Source organism: Plectropomus leopardus, chromosome 11, assembly GCF_026936395.1.
Source record: "Plectropomus leopardus strain MGB_pleo_1.0 chromosome 11, ASM2693639v1, whole genome shotgun sequence".
In the NCBI taxonomy this organism is placed as follows: domain Eukaryota; kingdom Metazoa; phylum Chordata; class Actinopteri; order Perciformes; family Serranidae; genus Plectropomus; species Plectropomus leopardus.
The window spans coordinates 30,491,112-30,510,281 of NC_142186.1; the positions used below are offsets into that span (position 1 = coordinate 30,491,112).

The window sequence follows — 19,170 nt, forward strand, 5'->3', positions numbered from 1 at the left end:
AAATGGAAAAAGCCCTGCATCTATATAAATATCTATTTGTCCTAATTCCTGAATGACCACTTTTTTATTTTACTTATATTACTGAGGTTATCTACATATTTGAATTTGTTTGATCACCGCTCACTTCAGTTTAAGTGAATGAATATAACCATGATGTGGCCTTTTTGACTGTTTGATATTAATATTCAATTAAGTTAATTGACGAAGAAAAAAAAATCTTCGTCCCGCCAACCGTGACCCTCACGCACGATCCTGCAGAGATGCCTGTTGTGCTTGTGGACCTCTGCTGTGAATATGCAAAGTTTTTCAAAGTTTTCTAACCACAAATTAAACTTTCTTTAAATGCACTTTCCAGCACTGGTGCTGGGGGAATGTGGGCCCCTAAACTTCATGGCTACGGCCCTGCATGTAACTGCCACCTCTGTTTAAAAAAAAAAAAAAGCGTCAGTTGTGTTTACCGGACTGACCAATAAAGGGTGGGAGGTACTTCTGGTATTGTGATGAGTCTGTACTTCCTCTTATCCAAACAAAAAATTGCAGCTGCAGGAAACAGTCAGCCAGACTTTAACCCCGTAATAAGTCGTTTAGGTTTTTCTTCAGTACTCTAACAGACAAAATCAGGTGAGTCATTTCTTTAGGTTTGATTCAGACTGTAAAGAAATCTGATACGATCAGTCATCAGGCATGAAAACAGTCAGGCGGCGTGGGAAGCCAGATTTTTGTTTGATTTAATTTAATAGTCTGTAAGCACTTTGTTGCATTTATTTTTTTAAAAAAAGTTACACAGTTTGTTGGAATAAATCGTGTTTCTGATGTGTCACGCATCGCCAGACTGTTTTGAGCTGTTTTCAACACTTTTCATTTTACAGATGTTTCATTACACTCAAAGTCGCGATGCATTGAGGTTAGTTAAGTTAATACCACGAGAACAGCCCTGTTTTAGGCAGAAAGTGGTCAGTCAGTCATTTTCTGTTTTCGCGTAAGGGTCGCGGGGGGGCTGGAGCCAATCCCAGCTGTCATGGGGCGGAAGGCGGGGTACACCCGGGACAGGTCGCCAGACCATCGCAGGGTCACCACATATAGACGAACAACCATACACACTCACATTCACACCTAAGGGCAATTTAGAGTCACCAAATAACCCGAGCCGCATGTCTTTGGACTGTGGGAGGAAGCCGGAGACCCACGCAGACACGGGGACAACACGCAAACGCCGCACAGAGGGGCCCGGACTGAACCCCGTCTCCAGTTGGTGTGAAACTTTATTATTAACCCATCTGAAACCCAAATCAACATCAATGCTTTTGTGCTGCCTTCCTACAAGCTGTTTAACCCTTTGAACCCTGAGCAGATTGGTTTGGTTTCTTTTGAAATTATGGGGAAGTAATTAGTGTTCTCATATTTTTTTTTCCAATTCTCAGGTAATTATTATTATTATTATTATTATTTTCTACAACTAAGGTCTCTTTTTTTTTTTTTTTTTTAATTTTGAGTCATATCCGGTTGAGCTGCTCATTGCCTTCTCCCCATGTTTTTACTTTTTAAATACCAAACCAGTTTTTAAACCAGCTGGTTTTTAAACAGCTAAAAACTTAGCTGGATCTAAGTTTTTGTTAATTTTTTGTTATCCTGTTAACAAAACGGTTGTGGCTGAAGGTCAAATGTAAGGCAGGCGTACAATTTCATTGCTAAGTTACAAAAAACATATATTTCGCAGTTTTCACAATGCAGAAGAGAGCAATAAGAATTGTAAATTATGAACCAACAAATGTTATTAACTCAAATGCTTCTAATTTTTGTGATATAGTTGATTTCAAAACTACTCAAATGTACAACATTAGTTAGTTAGGTCTGTATTTTGAACATATCGAACAAAATGAGAAAACAAAATAAGATATGAGCAAGGAAAACAACCCCAGAATGCCTCTTGGACATATTCAGTTAACAAATGTAAATATTTCATGTCTGAAAATAAGTAGGAGCAAGAATTTTTGTTTTTAAACAAAATTACAACATTTCTATTATTTAGACAAAATTAGGACAATTACATTAAGACATTACAAGAATTAAGACAAAAACAAGAACAAGAAAACACACACACACAAACATCACAGCACAAAAAAAAATAGTTTACAGTTAAGTTCCTCGTTTGGTCATGCTCTAAAACTGCTGAGTCTATAATTCCTGAAAGGCAAATAGACCATATTTCATTACTTCCAATGTGGTAAGAAGTCAGTGTTTTTCCATTTCTGTGTCTCCAGTTTATGATGAGGACTATCTGTTAGAAACTTTACATTTTTGGCCTGATCTGAGTTCACCGAGTCCATTTAGGTTGAAGAATCAGCAGCCTGATTTCAGAGATGTAAAGTTTCTGTGCTCTCTCGTCTCTTTCACTCTACAGCAGCTGACAGGATGTCTGTGACCATGTCGAAGGCTGACGGGGTCACCGTGTTCACGGTGACCTCTGACTCCAAAGGTGTTTGTCCTCCAATGTGTGGAATCCTCAGAGATCTTTGCTACAGTCCCGCGTGCTGCTCTGTGTCTCAGCGCCTGAGGAGGGTCCAGAGATCTTCTCAGTCAATACTGGGGGTGAGTTTAAAACCTTAAAGGCCTGGACGCAACAAACCGACATCAGAGAACTATCAGCAACTAAAACTGCCTGCTGCGTCGCCTCACTTTACCCGCCACGATCAAAAAGTTTCATATGAACACGCAATAAAGACCTGAGAGTAAGTGCCTCTTCATACCAGCGGATGGCGCTGATTGGATGTGTCGGGAAGGACTCTGAGTTTGCATCTCTTGTCTTCACTTTATTGTTAATTTTTCTTTTTCATTTTTAAATCATTTAGTCGATAATTTTACCTTCTATATGCTGTTTCTTTACTCTTATTGTAAATCTGTATCCTTAAATATGTTTTTGTATGTCATCGCTCTTTGGAGCACTTTGATTTGCCCTGTTGTATGAAGTGTGCTTTACAAATAAAGCTGGCCTGCCTTGCCTTAACAAATAATAATAATAAAAAGCGAGTAATCTGTCCTTAACTCAACATATATTATAGAAATTATTTATTCACTGATTGAGTGATGAACAAGGTTCCCGTGAATCCTTAAAAAGTCTTAAAAGGCATTTAATTCATTCATCTAAAAATATGGACTTAATTGGCATTAATATGCCTTAAATAAACCTTTCAAAATCTTCATCTGACATCAGAAAGAAGATATTATGATTCATTTCTTCTGACATTGCATCGTGAAATCTCAAAAATTGGTAATATCTATTTTTTAAATAATTTGTCGAGTATAGCGTCAAGCAGATCAGGTTAGAGCAGGCATGTCAAACTGGTCCACAGGGGGCCGGTGTGGCTGCAGGTTTTTGTGCCAACCAACCAAGAGCACACAGTTTGACCAATCAACTGTCTGAAGACCGAGATCAGTTGATTAAATGAGTCAAGTCTGGTGTGCTGCTACTTGGTTGGAAACAAAACCTGCAGCCACACCGGCCCCCCTGTGGACCGGTTTGACATGCCTGGGTTAGAGGAATTGGGAGCACTCACATACATTTACCGATCAAATGACTAATAAACAAGCTCTGTGTGTCACAAAAATGTGTTTTGATATTTTCAGCATTTGAACTGACCTTAACTCTAGATAACTGATGTCAGTTCATTTTTTTTCAGTTTTGGTTAAAAAATTGGTCTTAAATTTCACTTTCAGTGGCATTAAAAGGGTCTTAAAGAGTCTTAAATCTAACTTGCTTTAAACTTTAGGAAACCTGGATTAATATAGTCTCCTGTTTCAGCCACAGTAACTTCTCTGGCAGGAAAACACAGTGTGGAGAGTTGGTGATCTGCCCAGGTTGTCAATTTTCCTCTGGAGACGCACGAGGCTTGTGCTGCCACACAGCGAGTGTGTCCCGGGCGCTAGAAGCCAACTGTTTTTTGGGAAGGTCTGGTATGGTCAAGGTTGTGTTCAGTATTTTATATGACGATCTCAGATGGGCAGGGTTGGGGCTTCAACTTGCACAGGTCTCCTTTGTTTAAATAAGAAAGTTGTTTTAGAAAACACCATAAAACTGTTCGGTGAAGTGGTCCGACGTACGTTCTGCACCACAGGGTCTAACTTTGTGTCGCTGGCTGTGTGTAGGTATCCTGTACATATATGCTCTGTGTTTGTTGCTCATGCTGTGTTTCTTCCTCAGGCTCTGCACTTTATGGTTGGGCTGCTCAACATCGGCCTCGGAGTGATCCTCTGTTGCAATTACGGTACCGCTTGGTGGCACATGACAAGAACCTTGTTTCCTTTATGGTTTGGAGGAGTGGTAAGGAAGCTTATCCTGTGTTTGATCTTTTGGTCTCACAACCACAGACTGTAAAGATGGACGATGTGACCCCACTTAACTCCACTATGCTTAAGTGCGGCTGAAATATCCTGGATACGGGCACTGCAGTGTTTTGCTAGTGATGTAACTCGAAGTTGGAGTCTGCACATCAGCGTTATCCATAGTGGGAAATTTCCCGTTAAAACACCCATCTGACCAATTGCAAGCAGCGCCATTGAATGCGAGCACATGGATTGGCTTTTGCAGCTGTCAGTCATGGCATAAAGTCCTCTTTTTGGATAATTTCATGACTCATTTAAACCAAGCGTAATAAAAATGATCACTTGAACAAACATCAGGGGGATGAGAACTACCTTCAGTGACAGAAACCAGCTTCAGGAAAAATTTACTTGCCGTGTACTTTGAGTTTTAAGTTTGGCTTATGTCCTTTCACAAACATGGAGGGGCGGGCTTTATGACCTATACTGCTGACAGACACCAGGGGGCGATCAAGATAGAAAAGTTAAACTGTGGGGGAGCTGTCATGTCGTCCATTTTTACATACAGTCCATACATAAGTCCAACACAAACTTTCTTAAAAAATGTACATTTATATGCTCCCAAAGTTACAGTGAAGAGAAAAAAACTTTACAACTTAAGATCTGCCTCACAGATACACACTCTGAGCTCACTTTGAAATGTCAAATGACACAAAATCATCATCATTAATCACAATAAAAAGGTTTTGAATTCATTTTTACCACTGTTGCATGCATGTTTTCAACATTTGGCAAATTTTCTTTTCTTTTTTTTAATCTTACAGAAAATTTAAACTTTTTTTCATTCAAAATCTTTTTTGAAATAAATATCAAAATAATGAATTTTTAAAAATTATTTTTGGGGCATTTTTTTATGATAAAAACATTTACACATTAGAGGTGTTTTTTTTTCTTTTTTTAAAGCATAATTTCTACATATATTATCAAAATATTACCATTTAAAAATGGAAATTATCATTGCATTTTCACATTTCTAATGGTCCTTGTCCTATGTTTGATACCATATCAGTCTTATATATTTGAAAAAGCTGGGCAAGTGGGGCAAGAAAAAAAATATTTTGGGTCCTTGAAAAGACATAGACATTTTGAGAAATTTTGTCCATATCAGTGTGTGGGAACCCTGAATAAAGCTGTTCGATGCTGTACTTTGCTGTGTTTTGACTCAGTGTCACAGAATCCTGCCTGAATTAAAGTGTATTTTAACAGATATCTTAATCTCTTAGTTCTCAGATGACGTTGATTAGTTCTGGTTTCTTGTCCCTTGTCTGCCAATGTAACTGCATGATTTCCCTCTTGGTGATCAAAATGCTGTTCACTCAAGTCAGTGGTTCTGTTAATGACATGTATGAATTTTATTGTTTGTATTGAATAATGAAAGCTTAATATTCAATTTTTTTTTGTCTCTTCTCCAGTTTATGTTGTTTGGCGTCGTTGGCATTTTGTCTGACAAGTTCCCGAGTGTATGTCTGGTGAGTGGTTCAGCTTCATAACATCCTCAAGTTCACTTCATCAGCTTTCATTTTATTCTTCTCTTCTCAACAAATCACACAAATTTAACCAATCTCTGTGAATTCTGCACGCCTTACAATTGTGTCCAGTCACAAAAACTTTACCGCAAATTTGAATTGAAACTATGGTAAAACCTTGAATAATATTAAAACCTGCTGTATTTAAGATGTGCTGAACCATCACAAATATTTGTACCAACTATAGATACACAATCATGTTGCTCTTAAATGTTGTATGTCCTGATATTGATTGCATATTGATGTTCTGGAAGGCAATAGCAATATTTCTTTTCATGTTTGTTTATCAACACCCATACACAAACGAATAAATGTCACTTAAGCAAATTTAGAAAATGTTTTAGAGTAATTCTAATGCCTGGATTATTAGATTATTATTAGAGCAGATATGGGCAGTTACAAACATTTAGAGCATCTGGAGTTGAATTAAGAGAATATCTAAGAGAAATTTAAGAGAATGTCGCTTCATGAGGTCCATTGTCTCACATGTTCACAGTATGCAGTTTCATTGGACATAAAAAATAGGCTCAGTGGAGTTGCAGAGGTTTCTTAAATAAATACAAGTCATTCAGCTGTCAGGAATGATATGTTTTACTCATGGTGTGTTTTTGTGTCTTGTGTTTTAGGTCATCCTCAATGTGATCCTGAATCTAATAGGAGTTGCTGTTGCCATTGCAGCGATTGTGCTCTACAGCTGCAATTTGTCAAACACGCGAGTGTGGTTGAGCTGTTTCAATGATTACTATTATGGCCGCAGATACATTACAACTCCATCTACTAGGAAGTGGAGCATGTTGGAGAAATGCTTGGAGGGAAGAAAGCTGATCATGGTAAGTGTGGAAAATGTCATTTGTGTGTGGGAAATGGACAATGTCATAATGACATTTTTACATGATGGTGCTGCCAGCAAGGCAAGGCAAGGCAAGTTTATTTGTATAGCACGTTTCAGCAACAAGGCAATTCAAGGTGCTTCACACATAACATTGAAATACAACAACAGGGGGAAAGGAAACACATTTAAAACATTAGAAAAGAAGCATGTAAAAGGTGATTTAAAAAAAAGCAAGTGGGAAAACAACAGATAAAACCCAAAAATATAAAAACACATATATTGAAATAAGAGTTGCAGTGCAGAGTTTCGAAGTAAAATATAAAATTTAAAAAGTAAAAAGCCTTTTAGTCAAAGGCAGCAGTGAACAGGTGAGTCTTTAACCTTGACAGACTCTCAGCAGACCTGATATTTTCTGGTAGTTTGTTCAGCATCAAATCTTGCTTATGTCATTTAAAAATTCTGTTTTATTACATTGAAATATCTATTTGAATTTGATCATTTGTTCAGCTCTAACTCAAATGTTCTTCTACTTCATGTCCCACTCAGATGCTCTTGACCGGCATGAATGCTGTGCTGATTTTCCTGTCATTCCTGGAGCTCTGCCTCGTCATCAGCTCCGCCGTCATGAGCATCAAGGCTCTGAGAAGCCGTGAGAAGGAAGAAAACAAGGTAGAGTTTTCTAAAAGTACATGTTACTTCTAAACTTGTTATTTATGCAGGAAAGGTTGACTGAGCACAAATCTTCTCTTTTTTATTCCTCTTCAACAACTGTTATGTTTTCGGGTCATTTATTCATCTGTCAGTCCATCCCATTCTCATGAACGCAATTTCAAGAACGCCTTCAGAGAATTTCTTCAGATTTGGCACAAACGTTCAGTTTGAGTCAAGGATAAACTGATTTGATTTTGGTGGTCAAAGGTCAAGGTCACCGTGACTTTGCATCCATCTCATTCTCATGAACGTGATATATCAGAAACAGCTTGAAGGATTTTTTTTTTTGTAATTTGGCGCAAATGTACTGATTTAAACTTTGTGGTTAAAATGTCAAGGTCACTGTGACCCCTTCTGATGCAGTCTCATGAACAAAATATCTTAAGGCGGCCTTGATGGAATTGTCTTCATTTCTTTAAAATTCACTTAAATGTTCATTAAAATAATTATGTGTCTGTGTATCCCTGCAGAAAACAAGTACAGCGGCACAGTTATTGAATGTATGTCATACGTGAATATGTGCTATTTGTAAAGGTTTTATTGTGTCTGCACCTTTTTATTGGCATTACTGATGTTATTTTTCTCTTTTTAGCAGATTGGTGAGCCAGAAAATTTGCCTGAACCACTGCCTGAAGTCACCAGTCACCCTGTTTCCTAAATGAAAATCTCTGCTTTGTGCTGTCAGTCACAGGTACTGTGTTCCTGTGTATTTATACCACTGACTGTCTGTATTGAAGCATGAGTGATTTATTCAGCTGGTTCAGTGTCTGTCAAATGTCTGTGTCTTTTCCTACAAGGGTTGCTTAAAAATATTTGCACTTATATTTTAGAGTATTTTTGATACAAATCTGCACTTAAATGTAAATGCCGCTGTCCATTTCACTCTGTGTTGACGTTTAAAAAATCAGCAAAAGCAAACTGTTCCCATTGATAATAATTTTCTGCTGATTATTGTGCTGTACGTATGTTTTAGTATAAATGAGGTTCATGTACATTTGTGTAATTAATACACATTGACGGAATTTGATTGTTGATGGTATTTATATTAAATTGATGGCTCTTTTGCTATTTTGCAATATTAAGCCATGTTAAAAAAAGAAACAAAGTCATCAAAATGACTGTTTCATATATTTTGGTGTTTTGTATTTGTTTGTAGTGACCTTGACGTAAACCATTAAGCCATGCTAAAAGTAGCAAAGCCATCAAAATGCCTAATACTGCTATATATTTTGGTATTTGTATTTCTGCTCTGTACTTTTAAACCGTTGGGTGTAACTGAATGACTCAGTTTAAAAAACTTTTTTATGTAGCAACAGAAACGGTACGTATAAAGGGAAGTGTGAAATGATGATTATATTCCTGTTTTTTGAAATGGGTTTTCCAGCCAAGTGAAAATTAAATAAAGTGATTAATTTAGTGTCAATTCACCTTCTGTGAACATCCTGTCAGTTTACCTGTAATAGCATTAATCTACTATATGTGTGTTTGTACTTAAAGTTATTTGGTCCTATCAAGCTTTAAACAACGCTGCTTAAGGCTGCAGCGATAGTCCAATACTTATATGTGTTATGTGCAATGTATGTGCAATATGTTGCATGTGCAGTTTGGATTATGTGCAATTTATTGTTTTGTTTTAGTTTTTTGTTTTGTTGTGACTTTGAAGGCTTTTATGGGTGGTTTTATGGTTTGTTTGCTATTTTACTATATGAAGTCATGTTAAAATAACATTCATCAAAACTCTTCAAGTACTCTTTTGTATGCTACTTTCAATACCTTTCTAAAGTCAACAGCACAAAATATTATTGCACAAACTCTTGTGGTACAGCCAAACAGTGCAAGAAAAATGTTTCTAAAGATATTTCAAGTGAGAAATGGGCAATGCAATAACAAATCTTGGTTTATTTTTGATCATTACTGCCTAGTTTTACAGTTTAATTGCACCGTGGCTTAATTTTGTCACAAATTATATCTTGTTGCTTTTTGTTTTTGCTCAGCAAAAATTACAAAATACTCAGAAGTTAAACATGTAGCAGTGTATGTACTCCAGACTGCTTCTCCAAACTGAGGACGTGCCCACTGTCATCTACTGTGTGTAAAACACTGACTACGGATAAGTGCCTTATGTAACCACACTCCAAAACCCCCCCAAACTATTTCTTTGAGTTAAAAACAGTGACAAACTCAATGTCTTTTTGGGCAGTTTCACCATTTTACATGTTTTTATTTAAGCAAGTTTACTTAAAAAATAGAAAGTGAAAAGAAACAAGACATGAATGTTTTGATTACTTTCATTGAGTGTGTGTAAAAGCAAAAATATAACAGTGACTCATAGTCATGGCTCCATGTGTTTTGTTGAATTGATTTTAAGCGTCAGGACTGGGCGGGATGACTTCAACATCAACCTGTTTGCACAGAAAAAAAAAAAGCAAAAACAGGATTACGTAGCGAATTCTACAATGTGACTTCTACCGAATTTAACACTGCAAATATTAAGTACTGCACCAAAACGTTATATGCAGTTATATGTATCCATATACAACTACAACTGTTATGTCCAGAATTTTACCAGCTGTTCTCTAATCATGTGGACTGTGCACATTTTTTACATTGTCTTTTAAATTCATACCTCTTCCTTCGTCATCTCACTGGTCAAGAACCTGATGCCCAGAATGGTGTACCTAATACAGACACCGAGCTGAAGAACCGCCATGGCGATCATCGTGACGTCCATGGATGTCAACAGTCTCTGATGGATGAGAAACATGCTTAAAACCCATTTTATATTACAAATATATTCAAACTAATAACTGAACAAGCTGTCACACTTGCAATTTAATGCATGCTTTTTACTGTACGAGCGTGTTTTTGAGTTTAATTTTAAAAGTTCATCTACCTGGGCAAAGAGTGCCACATTTATGCAGCCGTCACCGTAATGATCAGCATTTTTAGTGCTGCGCTCACACATCCACAGGAGAGAGGAATTTGCCACGTTGATGGCATACAGCACGATGGCCGTAATGGCAAAGATAGCTCCGGAAATGTTCATGAATACGGTGAAGCCCATCTGAGAGGAAAGAGTCATTTAATTAAATGCCATATTTGATAATACAGAGGGAAAATATTCTATTTTGTGCATATTTTATTTAGTCAGTGGAGTTTAATCACCAAGCAGGGAGACGGGGACTGTCCGGCTGAAATGGACATGATTCCAACTAGTATGAACTGGTGAGAGGTCAACAGACAGCTCATATCAGTGACAATTGTATTTCTTTGCCAGTAATAACTGGGAATTATTATCATAAAACAGTCTTGCTCCCTTTTGAACTTGTACAAATATGTGTGAAGCTGCTGTTGTGTTTTGTTGACACAACACTGCTAACACAGATACCAAACAAGAGTCACCAAAGTAGTGTGCTCTAATATTGACAGGATTATTTTTTACCACAGAGCCCAGCCAATAAGCAGCTCCCAAACTGGTCAGATCTCCGGGATTTGTGCTTGTTCGTCCAGGGCCGAGTCCGATGTTGAACAGGCCAACCATGATCTGCAAAGTCTGTAAAAGATTCACACTTAAATCTCTTTCTATTACACTTGCAGTCCAGTCACCAGAATACAATGGTGGCATAATACTTCATATTTCATATGTATGACGTAGATCAGAAGGAGGACAGGATGGTGAATGCCTGGACACATACTGCAGGTGAGACGGCTGCCAAGCAGGAGAGACCGTTAGGGACCAACAAAAGCTGGATTTTTTACCGACATTTCCAGTCATACTGGTAGCAACAAAAGCGAATATTTTTTAACAAGAGTTTGGGACACTTCTGTGTGTGTAGCAACAATAGTGAGTATTTTATTAAAGAGAGGTTGGGACATTTCCAGCTGTGTTTTCAGAAGCAAAAACAAGTATTTTTTTATCAAGAGGTCAGATTATTTCCAGCCTTGTTTGTGGTGACAAAAGTGGGTATTGTTTAACAAGAGTTTGGGACGTGTTATGCCACATTTGTAGTGACAAAAACAAGAATTTTTTAACAAGGCATTTGGTCATTCCCAGCCTTGTTTGTAACAACAAACCTGGTATTTTTCAAGGAGAGTTTGGGATGTTTTATGCTGCCTTTGCAGTGACAAAAGTGAGTATTTTTTAACAAGAGCTCTGAACATTCCCAGATGTGTTTTTAGCAACAATCACCGGTATTTTTAAGATATTTTAGAGGGCTTTTTGCTTATTTGGCAGAACAGTGATTGCATGAAAGAGGGGATGCTTTTTTAACGAGAGATGGGGCCATTTCAGAGAGTAAGACATTTTCAGATGTCTTTGTATCGATCAAACAGGGTATTTGAAGCCAAAACATGTTTTCTTAACACTTACAAGATGGTTTCTGTGCCTAAACCAAGCCATGTGTTAACCACAGCATTGTCACAACATAAAATTAAAATGTAAAGAAACGTTAAGTTTCAACATAAACATAAAAACAACCATAAAACTGATGTAACTGATGAGCAATGTTAGCATTTACATTTACTGGTGATTGCATTAATATTTTAACAACCAAAAAACACCAATTAATAATAGCTGTGTGTGAATACACTGATTTTAATTCCTCTCACCCCAAATGCTGTAGTGACAGTAGTCTGTATCGGCCCCCGGCACACCGAGCTGCAGCAAAGAGCCTTCAGGATTTGGCAGAGTGATGGAAACACGCTTTTGCGGTCAGCTGCCACAGAGATGACGGTCATCGTCACGGTCCTGCACACACACCTGAAACACAAAATGTAAAAAGAAAAATAGATTGGTTCAGCGATGGGAATGTGTCTCCTCTTGAGTTATGGTAATTTTAACATGTGCTTGAAGCTCTTAAGTCATTCATTTTGTTTTGTCTCTGTGTGTGTGTGTGTGTGTGTGTGTGTGTGTGTGTGTGTGTGTGTGAGGAGGGGGTGTTTGTATAGGACAATGGCTCAGTGCATGAATGTGATGAATTCTCAGTACCTGCCAAAGTAAACGGAGAGTCAGTGGTATCGATCAACAACCCTATCAAATCCAAATATGCAGGTGTATTACAGCTGTGGTTCTGCAAAAATGCAGCAAGATTACACTTATTGTCCCTTGCTTTAAGTTCTTTATTTAGTAACTGTAAAATATGCTGCAGAGGCTTCAGCTGGTAAAATTAAAAACAACCTTACAAAAAAAAAAAGAAAATGAAAAAGTCAAGTATCATCATCAGGATGCTGAGTTAATAAAGTTTTCTTTTGGGGAAAATTTCTCCACTTAAAAGCAAATTTTAATCATTTTGAAATATCCCCTCTCCTTCACACAGACAAAAAATTATATAACATAATTTTTGTCAAACTTTATCATTAAAAAATATCCATTACATCCAGCTCATTGCTCACTGAACATGTTGTCTCCTTATAAAATTCACATTATTGTTAGTTTTTTAACTCACCTGTTGATGACGTGATGCTGCACCTGTGACAGTCTGACTGTCCTCTCAACAGCTTCTGGTCATTTCACAGCGACAAAATTATTACTTCCCATCTAGTAGTAGGTTTCTTCAAAATAAAAGCCTTATTTCCACAAAAAGCAAGCATTAGCAGTACCACAGGAAGCTTGAATTAGGTAAAAGTAGCAATACCACAATGAAATATTAAAGATCTGCAATCAAAAATTCACTTCTTTACCTCAATCTGACATTTAAAGTCTCCAAATAGAAATTATAGAGGCTGTACTACTTTAATTTACCCTCATCAATCAGCATGTTAACCCTAATTTAATGTAAAGTGGGAAAGGGCAAGTCATTATGGAAATCATTTTGGAAATTTAAACGCTTTTATTTTGAAGAAACCAACGAGCGGCAGGAAGTAGTTTTATTGCTGCTACCTGAACCTTCAGTAACTCAGTCTCAGTTTAGGAGTGAGACAACAAACAGGTGAGTACTCTGCACACAAAAACACATACACTGTTTGACTGCGACAGTCTGTTTTTTTTTTTTTTTTAGCTCTGAACTCAGTGATGTGTCTGGGTGTTTTTTTTTGTGGTAGTCATGTTTTTTTCTTTTCCACTTTTAATGTTTTGCGTGCATGTGTTTGGTCGACGGTGGACGCCCCTATTCCTCATTTTTGTGAAGGCGTTTATCCCAGGTAGCAATTTTTGGTTCTGAAATCGTTCTGAGAACTGTAGACTACAATGCAACCAGTGCAATGTTTCAATAATGTTTTCTTTTAGTTCCCAGAATGTTTTTCTAGTTAGGCTAACGTTCTCTATAAACATGAAAAAAAGCTGGAAATGATTTTTTCCCCTCAATATTACATTACAATACATTGTCATTTAAAAAAAAGTTGAATAATCTCAGTCCTCAACAATATGTTCTGAATGTTGTTTGTTTAACATCACCAAAACATCCTCAAAATGTTGCAGTTAAAACGTTACATTTTAGTCAGCATTTAATCTCATGGGGACATTATTTGAAATGGTAAACATCCTGACAACATTCTTTAAACATTGGATGAAAATGTTTTCTTTAAAACTTTATTGCAACTTGTAGGTAACATTGGCCAGTGTTGTGGGAATGTTCCCTGCTAGCTACATATTGTATCTGTATCTGTGTGTGTGTGTGTGTGTGTGTGTGTGTGTGTGTGTTTGCTGTAGGTTAAGAGTTTGAGGTGGCAAACACAAGTGCAGTGCGCTCTGGGAAACTGAACTTCTCTCCATCCAAATAACAGAACCTGTTTGTGAACCTTAACCTGCAGGCTGTAATGAACTTTTTAACAAAATGCCACACTTGCTGTGAATTCAATAATCATACGACTCAAATATGTGCTGTTCGATCATTAGCTGTGAATGTTATTCAGTCAGTCCTCAAGTTTTACTTGTTGTCATTTATAGTAGTTAGCAATCTCCTTTCTCTCCTTTTTTTGACCTATTGTAAGTTTTGTGTTTTTTTTGTAGTCATTTGATTGACTTTCGAATAATAAACGTTGCTCTGTATATAGTTTAAACTTGAAAAAAATGTGTTCATGCTGCCTTGAAATGTTATATTTGACTGAAATGAGAAGACAAGTTGAACCTTTACAAACCCAGCTCTCAGATTTAACTTAAAAATATAAGGCAGTCTCGACACTAACTTTTTTTTAAAAGTTAAAACAAATATTTTCTTTTTACTGCGTAGGTGCCACCACAATCACATTCCCCGGACGTACCACCCTGAAGGCCCCGCCCCTCGTGAACATTAATCAAAATGTAGAGGAAATTGTAACGTCCGATAGTTTTATTGGGTATGAGTGCTGAAAGCAAAACAAAATATTTCCCCCACAGATATGAGTGCCTTTTTGTGGACTTTTGCAAGTTTTGAGTCCAATAAACGGACCCTTTGTTCAGCAAATACACACATCTGTTGCTGCACCAGTACAAGGTAAAATACAGCATACTGGATTTTTATAATGTTTTTATTTATATTAAGACTGTCCTAGTTTTAGTTGAAGTTATATTTATTTCAGTAATGTTCTTTATGTGTCACTTGACGCTGTAACAAAAGTACTCAATTGGATTAATAACACTTCAGTCACCAGAGGAAGATGCTGGCACTGTACGTTTCTGCAAACCACAAATACTCTACATCTGCATGTTTCATACTAATCATATGAATGTTTTCAAAATAACATAATACGGGAGCTGACTTTGTTACGCAGAAGAGGAGGGGATGATGGATGGTTTGTCCCGAGGCCAAACTTCTGACCACTGTTCAACAAACAACAAATTCAGTCTTATCATATCTTAAAAAAATGTACTGCTGCGTTCCCTGCGGCTTTTTAGACACAAAATGTTGGTGTTTTTTTTTTTTTTAAACCCACAACTGTTTTTTTTTTTAGTGGGGACAGTGGTATGAAAAATTGTGTATTTTTTATTTCTTATTGAGACATCAGTGCTTTTCCAGCAGGGATTGTTCCCCCTAAAAGTGGGTATTTTAAACCAAAACATAAGTGGTTTTGTGCCTAATACTGTGCATATGTAACATATCTTTAGTTTGCAGAAACGTCTGCAGTCAGACTTAACTTTTGCTCGCTTAACTCACATTAAAGATTTAATTTCATTTCATTCATTTCATTTCGTATACTTTAATGTCCCCGTAGGGAAATTTGTTGTGGACTCTGCTAGTCCTGCAGTACACACCAGCAACTGACAGTACACAGCAAAATATGCCCATTTAAAAATCATCCCACAACACCATAAAGACAGTTGCACCAGCAACCAATTTGCACTTCTGGCTGAGGCGACGCATTGCACAACCTTCAATTATAAAATGCTCAATAATAAATAATAATATCATCTTAATCTTAACCTTAGCTTAACCTGCAATACCTGTTGCATCCAATACACACTACATCACATTACATGACATCACTGCGTTGAGAGTCTTGATAGACATAGGGATAAACGAGTGTTTGTAGAGGTTCAGCCTGCTCCGAGGAACTCTAAATCTCCCACCAGAGGGTAGCAGCTGGAACTCAGACTAATTTGGATTTGAATAGCTTTACTTTCTGTAATTCAGACACCAGAACCACAGAACATCTCTTCTGTATACTGCCACTGGGTGGAGAAAGTAGGCTTCTCCATAGCGCCACCTGTGTTTCTATCCAAATATCTCAAAATCTCCATGTCACGTTGCAGGTGTGAGAGATGTCCTTCACTGTTGTCAAAGACAATAAGGTGACTGTGGTCACTGTGGTGGCTGACCAGAAGAGCATATTGCCTCCGCTGTGCCAAATCTTGAAGACTCTTTGCTACAGTCCGACGTGCTGCTCAGTGGATAAGGGGCTGATGCAGACCAGTGTGACTGCAGGTCTCGGGGTGAACGAGATTAAAATGCATTTATTTACATGCAGTTTTGAGTAGTGGTCTTTACATTTAAGGTTCTTCGAGCGTAAGATCATGAGATTTAATCATTTAAATCCAACAGACTGTACAGATCATGGTGGGGCTGTTCAACATCGGACTTGGGCCTGGACGAACATACATACAACCTCAGGATCTGCCTCATTTGGCTGCTGCATACTGGCTGGGTGCTGCGGTAAAGTGATACAAATATTTTTGTATTAATATTTCCATGAGAGCATATTTATTGATTTTGTTTTAGCACAATGGCAAAAGCAGGGAGTTTCCCGATGCAATGTATTGGAATTTCTGCAGATATGCAATATGACGATGTATCACAACTCATTTGGCAGATGAAGTACAGATATCGATATATACACTTTTTCCCACCTAATTTTAGTGATCATCAGGTGTCTGATGTGTATACTCTTTTTGTGATGGCCAACCAGCAGATGGAGACATAAAATACAATGCTTTCATGTGTATGTAATATTCATTCATTGTGTAAAATTAGAAAAATATTTCAACTTAGCCTTGATGTTTTCTAAGTGATCACTTTGTCAGTAACGAAAAAAAAACCTGTTTTTTGGACAATACTGATATTTAGTTTTAAAGCCAGTATCGGCCCATACTAATAACGTGCCGACATTAGTGTGCATCCCTAGATTTTATCATTTTTCCTAAAACGAAACAATTTTCAGAACTCTATCAGATGTTTTTAAATGATCTAATTGCCAAAATATTTCTTAACCCTTGTGTTGTCTTTGGGGTCATTCTGACTCCAAATGAAATCTTTTTCTGTCAAAATATGTTTTTTTTTACTTATGTAAACAAGGTCTATTGGCCCTAAATTCCAAAACAATGGGAAAATGTGTGGTAATGGGTTGGGCTGAAGTAAGGATAAAGGTGTAACACAGAATTGATTGACAGTTCATACAACATGCTTCAAATAACAGTCAAACCAGACGGGGTCATTTTGACCCCAGAGGACAAAAGCATAATGACGTCTACCGATTCTAGAGAATAACATTTCTTTATGAGAAGTAATTCTATTACTAATTTTAGTTTTTTTCCTTTTCCATGAGAAAAAAAAAACAAGTGAAAAACACAGTTATTTATATCACTGACCTGTCTGCTGTCCTCTCTTCAGTTCATCATCGCTGGAATCACGACCCTTGTTGCCGGGCAGTTTCCCTCTCTTTGTTTGGTAAGTAAAAAAAATTTAAATAAGTACCTTTACCATCACATTTATTGAAGTCATGTTGATGAATATTACTCGATCAAACTTGATAATATGTTTGTATAACTTTAAAACCCAAGAAAAAAAAGAATACTTAAAAATATATATTTTCAGCACTTTTAAGGCCTTTTTTGTTCACTTATTTTCAGGTAATTTTCTTGTAACTTTTTCCTAATTTCTTGCTAATTTTTGTGTCATGTCTTGGGAAATCGCTCTTTGCCCTTTCACCATGTTTTTGAAAGAAATTTAACCAATTTCAAGTTTGAAAGGGTTAGTAGAAGACAACTATATGTCTAGATTATAAAAATAAACATCACTTTTTCAGAAAGATAAAGTTAATAATATTTGGTACTCTGTATCTGAAAAAGGCTAAAATTGAAGGACATGTATAAACACATAAACTGTGGTGAAAAACTGTCAAAAGAATAATGGAGTCATTCCTCTCAGGTAGTCTTTGCCGTATTGATGAACATCATCGGAGCCATTTTCGCCATTATTGGCATTGTGCTGTACGCCAAAGACATAGCAGAAACCTCTGTCAACAGCATGTGTCTCGCTTGGTTTATAAAACTGTATCATGTTCGTGACAACTGTGGAGATGTGGCGGCCATTGCTCAAGTAAGTATACTTTAAAGGCTAAAACTGTTTTAATGCTATATTGAAAATTCAGAAAAACATGTTGTAAATTAAATTCCTTTTATTTTTTTACATATATCTCACCTATCAGTACCTGCTGGGAGCCGTGGACATTGCTTTGATCGTCATGGCTGTTCTCCAGCTGTGTGTCTGCATCAGTTTTGCTGCTCTGGGCATCAAAGCTCTGATCAACAGGAAGAAGGAAGAGGTATGAACCACGAAAACAGTGCACAAATGTACACAGTCACACACAGGTGATAGAGACAGAGAAATACAAGTAAAACCTGAGACAGTATAAACAGCTGCACCATGAAGAATGGCAGCAATAGTTGTAGTGGGGATATACCTAGCTGCATTTCTGCTGCAATATTTAATATATGCAGTTTTAAATTCAGTAAAATGTCACATTATAGGATTCTCAACTTTATCCTGTTTTTGTCTGATAAAGGTTCACTTTTTTCTGTACAAACAGGGTGATGTTGAAGGTCAGCAGACACAGCTGAAGGACGTCCTCCTGACCAGTCCTGGTGCTTAAAATCAATTCAGCTAAAAACATAAAAGCACGACTATGAGTCGTTGTTAGACTTGTGATTTTAAACACACTTGCTGAAAGTAATCAAAACTGCTACTTATCCGGGACACTTTTTGTTCAGTTTGTGTCCAGTTTTTTATTTGCTTGTCAGTTATATTTTAAAGTAAACTTGCTTAAATGAAAACAAACTGAGAGAAAGAGATACTTTATTTGTATTTGGGGATAATCAAACCACCACCACTACTACTACTACTACTACTACAACTAATAATAATAATAATGATAATAATACATTTTATCACAATTAACAAGCTTTAGAGGTTAAAAGATTTTCTGATAAAAAATTAAAATAAAAAACAGAAACCCATTTACAGGTAGATGCTTAATATCTCAAAATCTCAGCAGATAAAACCTGTGTGGGTGTGGGTGTGTGTGTGTGTGTGTGTG

General features: G+C 37.0%; 3 protein-coding genes across 6 annotated transcripts; 2 read left to right on the forward strand and 1 right to left on the reverse strand.

Moving 5' to 3' along the window:
* Window positions 1-479: 479 nt before the first annotated feature.
* On the forward strand, window positions 480-9,777 carry LOC121946237 (uncharacterized). 3 transcript variants are annotated; one of them, XM_042490730.2, is made up of 7 exons: window positions 480-621; window positions 2,402-2,589; window positions 4,199-4,318; window positions 5,790-5,846; window positions 6,530-6,733; window positions 7,282-7,404; window positions 8,039-9,777. In XM_042490730.2, the coding sequence occupies exons 2-7, from the start codon at window positions 2,413-2,415 to the stop codon at window positions 8,102-8,104; spliced, it is 747 nt and encodes a 248-aa protein (XP_042346664.2). In that variant the 5' UTR covers window positions 480-621; window positions 2,402-2,412; the 3' UTR covers window positions 8,105-9,777. The 3 variants fall into 3 exon arrangements, with proteins under 3 accessions (XP_042346664.2, XP_042346667.2, XP_042346666.2); XM_042490733.2 differs by having other exon boundaries at window positions 8,042-9,777; XM_042490732.2 differs by lacking the exon at window positions 480-621 and adding an exon at window positions 695-1,252.
* Window positions 9,647-12,946, reverse strand: LOC121945673 (uncharacterized). The gene is made up of 7 exons (XM_042489973.2): window positions 12,891-12,946; window positions 12,055-12,205; window positions 10,889-10,999; window positions 10,612-10,668; window positions 10,340-10,510; window positions 10,073-10,192; window positions 9,647-9,848 (listed from the first exon to the last, which is right to left on the reverse strand). Exons 2-7 carry the CDS (start codon window positions 12,181-12,183, stop codon window positions 9,810-9,812), a joined length of 627 nt encoding a protein of 208 aa, XP_042345907.1. The 5' UTR covers window positions 12,184-12,205; window positions 12,891-12,946; the 3' UTR covers window positions 9,647-9,809.
* Window positions 12,947-13,308: 362 nt separating this feature from the next.
* On the forward strand, window positions 13,309-18,911 carry LOC121945940 (uncharacterized). 2 transcript variants are annotated; one of them, XM_088084597.1, is made up of 8 exons: window positions 13,359-13,373; window positions 14,613-14,855; window positions 16,112-16,291; window positions 16,401-16,511; window positions 17,466-17,522; window positions 18,003-18,173; window positions 18,283-18,399; window positions 18,664-18,911. In XM_088084597.1, exons 3-8 carry the CDS (start codon window positions 16,121-16,123, stop codon window positions 18,724-18,726), a joined length of 690 nt encoding a protein of 229 aa, XP_087940723.1. In that variant the 5' UTR covers window positions 13,359-13,373; window positions 14,613-14,855; window positions 16,112-16,120; the 3' UTR covers window positions 18,727-18,911. The 2 variants fall into 2 exon arrangements, with proteins under 2 accessions (XP_042346254.2, XP_087940723.1); XM_042490320.2 differs by lacking the exon at window positions 14,613-14,855 and having other exon boundaries at window positions 13,309-13,373.
* The last annotated feature ends 259 nt before the right edge of the window (window positions 18,912-19,170 follow it).